The sequence below is a fragment of the Triticum dicoccoides genome, chromosome 1A, assembly GCF_002162155.2.
Source record: "Triticum dicoccoides isolate Atlit2015 ecotype Zavitan chromosome 1A, WEW_v2.0, whole genome shotgun sequence".
Lineage (NCBI taxonomy): Eukaryota > Viridiplantae > Streptophyta > Magnoliopsida > Poales > Poaceae > Triticum > Triticum dicoccoides.
In genome coordinates, this window is record NC_041380.1 from 440,097,337 (window position 1) to 440,105,643 (window position 8,307).

The following is an 8,307-nucleotide window of genomic DNA, read 5'->3' on the forward strand; positions in this document are numbered from 1 at the left end:
GGATCTGGCGTACGGCGCGGGATCCGGCGGTGGGCTGCGAAGGTGGAGCTCCTCTGCTCTGGTGCTGGGCGGGCGGGGAGGCGAGGCTGGTGGTGATGCGTTGAGCTGCGGGCTGGGCGCGCGGTGGCCGCGCGGGATGTGGGCTGGGCGTGCGCCGGTCGCGCGGGACGTGGGCGCGCTGCGCCGGGCGAGCCCCAGCTGGATCTGCAGAGTGCCTACCGCGGGGCGGGGTCGTGGTCAGCGCTGCGGCGGAGGAGAGGGGTCAGGCGGGAGCGAGCTGTTCGGCGGCGCATGGGCTCTTCATGCGCGTCGCCGGCCGTCGGCTCGATGGGCTCTAGAGGGCGGTGTGAGGCAGATCGGGCCCCGGCTTCCTGTTCTGCGAGGTGGCTGCGATGACCGTCGGGCGCAAGGGGCTGGCGGTTATCCGGCGCGGACCAGCGGCAGCGATGGAGACCTGGGCCCCGGCGTCCAGATCTGGTGGCTGCGGCGGATGTTGGGAGCGTGGGGCCAGCGGCCGTCGGGCGTGTGTCTGCGGTGGTGGCATGGCTCGGGTTGGTGGTTGGAGGTGCAGCGTCGGGTGAAGACCTTGCTGCCAGTCTTTGGGCTGGGCAGGCGACGGCGACGCTTGCGGGCGCCGCTTCCTTCTTGAAGGCGTCGCTGAGGCATTCCTGCTCGCTCCACCACGCAAGGCTGCTCGGGGGAAACCCTTGATCCCATGGGATCGGACGATGAAGGCGATGTGTGTCGCGCCTCTTGGGGCATCGTTTCAGGAGCTCCTTACCGACCAGGGGGACCAGTGATAGATGGAGGATGTTGTTCGTGCTGCTTGGTCGTGTCCGGCGATGAGGGAGGTTTTGACTTCTGTGGCAACGATGACGGTGGCGAGCATTGTCGGAGGCATGGCTTTGGTCATGGTAGTCGGCTCTTCTCCGACTGTCCGTGAGATTACCTCGGCTGCTTGTTGCTGTGAAGTCGAAGCTGCGGTGCGGGGCTCCGGTAGCGTACGATGAGGAGCGACATGTGGTCCGTTCGGCGATCTCCTGTGACGCCAACCTTGTTTTGTTCTCCATAGTTTCTCCGCCGGAGTCGGAGCTGCGTTGTCTTGCGGTGGACGGATGGCGTTCCGTCTTGTAAGTGTAGTGTTGTTCTGCAGCTAATAGGGCTGCCTTTTCCTTTTTCCTTTGATCTTCGGATCCTCCTCATGTTGTTTCTTCCGCTGCTTTCTGCTAAATCTAATTGAAGCCAGCAATTTGCTGGATCTTTCAAAAAGAAACAATACATGGTAAAAAGACTGCAAACGGAGTCGTCCATTAATTAAGAAGAGAATAGAGTTTATTTTAGAAGTGACCAGATTACACAAAAGTTGTTACTCTTCCGGTATTATTTTTCCCAAATTTTGGCTCATGTGGTAACCCAAAGCTTAGCTTCACATTTGATGTTATTGTGCAGGATTGGCAGTGGAGTGCTCTTGTGCCTAACCCAAAGATTAGCCTTGCATTTGATGTTATTGAGCAAGATTGGCACTGGAGTGCTGTTGTGCTGGAAGACTTGCATGCTCCTTTCACTCGAAATAGTATAACTAGGGCCTGTTTGTTTTGGCTTTTGCAGCTTTTCCACTATGAATCCAAAAGCCAAAGCCAAAAGCCCCTATTTAGGAGTTTTTTTTGGATTTTAGGCCAAAGTGAAAAAGCTACGAAAGCTGAAGTATAAGCCCAAACAAAATAGGGCCATAATGAGCATTGTGAGAGAAGTTATAACTTTTCTATTGCGGATGTTTTTGCCGGATAAATTGATCCACCACTCCTTGATGTAGCGCTCTAAGTGTTGAGGGCGTGTCAGTGCTCCGAAGGTGGAGCCACTCCACTCATTTGCCAAGTTTCATAAGCGAAGGGTGAAGCGACACTTGAAGAAGAGGTGCATCCTAGATTCTTGCTCCCTCTTGCATAGGGAATAAGGAGCACAATTTGACCACCCCACTTGGCTAATTTATTAGTAGTCAAATTCCTATCTTGGATGGCCAACCAAGTGAAGAGCTTGACCTTGAACGGAGACCAAGCCTTCCAAACCGTGTGCTCCATAGGAGAGTAGAAAGTTCCTATGAATTGTGCCAAATAAGTGGAAGTCACCATGTAGTGGTAATTATCCGTGTGCTTACAAACTATGTCGTTCTCGGCATCCTCATCAAGGTGGAAGTCGCATGGGAGCGCCCAAAGAGCAATGAATTGGCAAATATGAGCCATGGAGAAGACCGCATAAATCTTGATTTTGAAGACCCAAGCAACTGCATTTAGGGCCTCCCTCACTTTCCAACTTTTCCTTGTGGGTGCCCCATCGATGAGAGGTGGGATCTCCTTGGGCTTCCGGTCATGCACCAAAGGTGCATCCCAAAATGGAGTCTTCGCACCAATCCCGACGGTGATGATGTTGGAGGCATAGAAGAGATCAGGGTCCTTTTCGTCACAAGGATTTCTCATTCCAACCCATAACTTGGTTGGTTCCATCCATTCAAACCATGGCTATCTTAACCTTAGAGCGCACACAAATTTCTCGGTGTTGAGCACGCGAAGGCCCCCTCGTTCAAATGGCCAACATACCAAGTCCCAATTGACTTTGCACTTTGCTCTGGTAGTCTTGTTTGAACCGGACCAAAGAAAGACATGCTCAAGCTTGTTGGTGTTGCGGAGATTGCTCAATGGAATGATGTATTACAGTAAATCTCCTGGGAGGAGAGCACGGACTTAACAAGCATGGTACGCCCAATGATGGTGATGTCTTGCCCTCCGAAGGAGTAAAGCTTGGTCGCAACCTTGTCTTCAAGGAATTTTAATCCACTTTCTTTAGTTGCCAAACGGATAGAGGAAGGCCCAAGTATCTCATTAGGGAGGAAGTTCTTGTGTCCAGCAAGAGGTAGCCGCAGCCAATTAAAACGACGAAGCTCTTGTGGAAGTTGGTATAAAGGCCTGTGACATCACTGAACCATTTCAAGATGACAGAATGATTATCAATGTCTCTCTTGATGGGTGCCATGAACACCGCCACATCATCTGCGTATAGAGAGGTTCTCACTAAGGTGGCACAACCTCTAATCTTGTGGAGAAGGCCCCTTCTTATAACCAATTCAAGAAGTTGTCGGAGGGGTTCAATTGCAATGATGAAGAGGAGGGGTGAGAGCAATACGTGTACGCGCCAAGTAGGGCGGTGATCTAAACTTGCTTGGAAAACCCTTTTTTGAAGCACTTCACCGAAATGTTTGTGAATGTCAAGCTTAGAAAGAAGGGATGAACTCTTTGCTTTTGCTTTTGGGAAGCCGGCGCACGAGATTCCTCACGCTATGATCATCTTAGAGCAGTCCAAATCTCAAAGTGTCTTGGCGTAGCATGAGCACAACAAAGTACTCCCTCCATTCCTAAATGCAAGCTTTTTTTAGAGATTCCACTACAAACTATATACGGATGTTATAGACATATTTTAGAATGTAGATTCACTCATTTTGCTCCGTATGTAGTCCATAATGAAATCTCTAAAAAGACTTAGAGGGTGCTTGGATCCAAGAAACTTATTTTAGTTTGACTAAAAATAGTCTCTTTAAGAAGCTAAAGTTCCAAGTACCCCTGACTAAAGAGGGGCTAAAACTAGCCTTTAGACTAAAATATTTTAGTCAGGGGTACCCCTACTAAAATATGGATTAGTCCTCTCTCTCCTCATTTAACTCCTCTCCTTTAACACATGCGAATTGTGGATTGGAGGGTTTGAAGGATAATAAATACTCATTAACTTGATTTTAGTCTCTTTAGTATTTAGATCCAAGCATGGATGAAGCTAGCAAGTTTTAGTCCCACTACTTTTAGTCATGAGATTAAAACGTATGCAAGCACCCTATTAGAAACGAAGGGAGTAAATCAAACTGAATGATCATCGTCATGCCGGCGGTGCGTGCATGTTGCCAGAGTTTTTTTTTATTTTGAGAGATTTCACATGCTGCCAGAGTTAGTAGACGAAGATGGATGGATTCAGACATATATTGGGCACGTGCGTCAGCATATAATTCGGGCGTCCACATCGTCTTCACCGCCTATTCTATTCTTGGTCAACCGCGCTTCCACCCCCCACAGAAACAGAAACAGAAACGACGACGATCGAGGAACGGCACCAAGACCAAACGACAGGAGCTCCGACGTCGCCATGGCCCGTCTCTTCCTCCGACCGATCTGATCCTCGCCGGGCTCCGAATCCACAATTTCATCATCGGCGGAATGTGGTGATGGGCCGCCGCCACGCCCACGTCCTTGTCTGCGTCGCCACGAGGATCTGAATAGGAGGAGGGAATGGACGAGGAGAACAGTCTCCTGCATTTTCTTGATGATACACCCAGTTCTCATTACAGGAGGTGAGCAGCACACATTACAATCTCCTGCAATTCCCCCCTCTGATTTTATTTTTCAATTTTTTACAATCCCCCATAAATCATGTCTACATGTGGATTCGATGTGAATTTGTGATTTGATGCTCCTTTTCTGCCTTCCAAGGACATGCGGTGGATATTCATCCCAAAACGACGGCGATGATCACTCCGATACATCAGGTTTCTTTCTTTCTTTTTCCCTGGCGTCGTGATTCTGCCCCTGCAAATTTCAATTTGAATCCATGATTTATCTTAAATACAACGTGGATGGTTCGGATAGATGGGGCGTATGCATGATTTATTTTAGGCTTTGGTTCAACGTTCGTTGAGCCTTTGCGGTCTGCGCTCTGCACAACTAATTTCCTATCCCTTCATCTGTCTGCAGTACATTTGTTGACCCCCTTCCTTCATTTCCATCCTCGTTGATCTCATTTCTTGCTCGTATTGCTAGTGACACGTCCGAATATATGATGAAATTTGCTTTGTCTGTATTATGATGTGGCCTGCCAATGATCACTTCCAATGCTTAACAGACGCAGATCCATCCAATGCAAGGGACAGATTGGAAACTCTACTTAACCAACCTGCCAACAAGTTCTGTGCAGATTGTGGCACGCCAGATCCAAAATGGGCGTAAGTGTCTGCTAATTTTCAGATGCGCGACATTCTTACCTACTAATTCCTACTGTGTCTGCTACGTCTGATGCTGTTTTCGTTAGGATTGTGTTGTTTCGTGGTGGAAATACACTATACATATGCCAATTTTGGCTGCTACAATTTATGTCGAAATGCTTAACGCTCGATCGTCATCATATTCAGGCCATGCAAATATTTTCTCACTACCGTTAACTGGTGTGGGCATTTGCAGGGCTTTGCCTTTCGGTGCGTTCATTTGCATCAAGTGCTCTGGAACTCACAGAAGTCTTGGAGTACACATATCAAAGGTAAGCAATGGGGTCTATGTAGTTCTTGTTGTTGTGTCGTATTCTCGTCTCCAATTTTACTTTAGCTGGACTTGTTCCACATTTTGCGATCCATAAGACCAATACTTTATACTTGTACCCTGAAGTTGCTCAATATTTTGATTAGAAAAAGCATGAGCATAACTTTATTATTATTTATTTTTTGAATTAGCTGATCCGTACTTTTCGCAACGGCCTCCTGTATTTGTTTTGAAACCCCTACGGAGTTAATATGGTGAATATTTTCTTGACAGATCTTCTACTGAACTAATCAACTATTTTTGGTTGAGTGTGCACAGGTGATTTCAGTGAATCTAGACGAATGGACAGATGAGGAAGTCAATTGTTTAGCTAATTCAGGTGGAAATGCTACTGTGAACACCAAATATGAAGCGTTTTTACCCGAAAACTACAAAAAGCCAAGACAAGATTTTGCGACAGAGGACCGTGCTGTTTTCATTAGGTAACATCTACCATCGCTACTTTTCTCTGACTCTGTCTGACGGAACCATTTTGTCTCTTTTTGTCTATATATATGCAGGAAAAAATACGAGCTTCAACAGTTTGTGACTAATCCACAATTTGCATGCCCTTTGCACAAACATGGAGCAGAAAAACGTCATAACCAGCAACATAGTGGCAGCAAACATGGTACTTTCAGAAATAGCTGGAGGAAAAAGGAATCCGAAAACAAAGGAGGAAAAAAAATGGTGCGACAAACTGTCATAGCCATTGCTAGTCTTACACTACTTCTACTGTAACTGTACATATTATTTTTCAGATGGATGTGGGCATGGTAGAGTTCGTTGGATTAATTAAGGTCGACATCATAAGGGGCACAGATTTAGCTGTTCGTGATGTGATGTCAAGTGATCCATATGTTATGATTATGCTAGGACACCAAGTAAGCAAATTTCATTCATTGTTTGTTATGGCAGATTAGTCGTGCAATTTTTTCTTCTTATAATTCACTTAACAATTTCTCCGTTTTAGTCCATGAAAACAAAGGTGATAAAGAACACACTGAACCCTATATGGAATGAAAGATTGATGCTATCAATCCCTGAACCGGTGCCGCCTCTTAAAGTGGTATGTGTTATTTCCTGTGGACATGAAGTTTATTAGCAGCTAGATTTTATTTATTTTATTTTACCTTGTTCATCTCAATGGAAAGTTGTGGTTATCATCTTTACCGAATGTCCTAGAATAGCTTTTGTGTGCGCAATGGAGTTTTATCCTTGATGTGTATGTCTAAGGTATTGAAGATTAAGTGTCTAAATTGTTCTTGGGTATTGAAATACCTGCCAATTTTAACTAATAAAACATACTCCCTCCGTTCGGAATTTTTTGACGCTCAAACGGATGTATCGAGCGTCAACTAATTCCGGACGGAGGAAGTAGTAGCCAGTGATTAAATTTATACTTGTTGAGGTTTACATATGCGTAGTCAGTTCTCATCATTATCTGCTATTCTTATTTTGTGGATGAGGGATAGGCTGCATTTTGGTGTGACACATTTGTGTAAGAAAGTTTTTTGATAAGCATACGAGGCCTAAACTGCCCCCAAAAATACTCTTAGCAATCTGCTTTGTACTGCATGACAGCAAGTGTTCGACAAGGACACATTCACCTCTGACGACCGAATGGGAGAGGCTGAAGTTGATATCCAGCCATTGATCTCTGCAGCAAGAGAGTACCAGAGCTCCATCATCACAGAATCGACACAGATATGCACATTCTTGGCAAGCGAGAACAGCATTCTAGCCAAGGACAGCATTATCTCGATCGTCGATGGTAAGGTGGAGCAGGAGATTGCATTGAGGCTTCAGAACGTCGAGCACGGGGAGCTTGAGATCAAGCTCGAGTGCGTGCCCCTCAGTCAGTAGTGCGGTTTTTCACCGAGATGAAATGCTCCATGGCTGCGATCGATACTAGCATTGCTTTGCGCTACCCAGAGAAACATTGCCTGTTGTGTCTACTCCATGCCTGTAATTGTCACGTTGAAGGTATTTCATGCATGTGATATGTTGGATAGATAGGAAAAGAAACTTAAAAGTCATCTACGGGACTCTAATGTAGGCTTCAAAACTCCTTTTTGTACATGGCAGAATTAAGAGTTGTCTGATTTTACACGTCTTTAAGTCTCGTTTGAAATAAATTTAAAAAAACATAGGAACTGGATGATAAAATCGTTATGTCATTGTTATGCTGAGATGAAGCAATCATCACCTTGCATAGTCCAAGTTTCAAAGAAAACTTATCGGACAAAGATTATTGACTATGTGATCGTGGCATGTAAATTTGGCTGTGGCAAATTTGGTTAACCTAGGTTGGAATTTCCTTTTTCTTAGGAACACGGTAATGCGATAGGTTGGAATTACTTAATAGGAAGACTTGTAGGCTTTCTTTCTCTTTCCCCCCATTCTTCACCATTACCCTTTTCGTATGTCTTTTTGTTTGAAGGACAACATTTTTGCGGGGCTTAAGATAATCCAATCATCTATCTACAATTAACAAATGCAGTTGATCTTGAAGCCAAGAATGATACAGAGAGGCATATTTCCTTATATTCTATAGCCCAACAAAGATAGTTCCTGATAGTAAATTTGCTTCCTTTCCTTACCATAGGTTAAGTAACAAGAAATACCTGCCAATCTTCTTTCAGTTCTGAACACAATGGGCATATAGTGCTCCACTCTAGGCTTGGATAGTCCAAGAGGTAGACCAAGATAAGTAAAGGGAGTAAAAGGGAAGAAGCCCCTTCTGCAACTCATTGTATTGGTAAATAAATCCACATTTTCCTCCTCAATGTTAATGGGAATCAAATTTGATTCGTGGTAGTTAACCTTTCGACCGGTGGAATCAGAAAACGCCACACCAGTGCCTTCAAGTAAATCAAATTCAAATGTCTATAATCAGCAGGGAGAATTATTAAAGTAGCAT

At 45.3% G+C, this 8,307-nt stretch overlaps 1 protein-coding gene across 1 annotated transcript; it reads left to right on the plus strand.

Annotated features, from left to right (window-relative positions):
- The first annotated feature begins 4,115 nt into the window (after window positions 1-4,115).
- Window positions 4,116-7,496, plus strand: LOC119277589 (probable ADP-ribosylation factor GTPase-activating protein AGD11). Its single transcript, XM_037558879.1, has 9 exons — window positions 4,116-4,387; window positions 4,527-4,582; window positions 4,936-5,035; window positions 5,271-5,346; window positions 5,664-5,827; window positions 5,906-6,074; window positions 6,146-6,268; window positions 6,358-6,453; window positions 6,969-7,496. Exons 1-9 carry the CDS (start codon window positions 4,326-4,328, stop codon window positions 7,248-7,250), a joined length of 1,128 nt encoding a protein of 375 aa, XP_037414776.1. The 5' UTR covers window positions 4,116-4,325; the 3' UTR covers window positions 7,251-7,496.
- The last annotated feature ends 811 nt before the right edge of the window (window positions 7,497-8,307 follow it).

What these genes read in the sequence shown, in the direction of transcription:
- LOC119277589 (XM_037558879.1), top strand. Translation starts at nt 4,326, where the DNA reads ATGGACGAGGAGAACAGTCTCCTGCATTTTCTTGATGATACACCCAGT. An exon ending in TTGGAGTACACATATCAAAG is followed by an intron (nt 5,347 to 5,663) that starts GTAAGCAATGGG and finishes GAGTGTGCACAG; the next exon opens with GTGATTTCAGTGAATCTAGA. An exon ending in GACCGTGCTGTTTTCATTAG is followed by an intron (nt 5,828 to 5,905) that starts GTAACATCTACC and finishes ATATATATGCAG; the next exon opens with GAAAAAATACGAGCTTCAAC.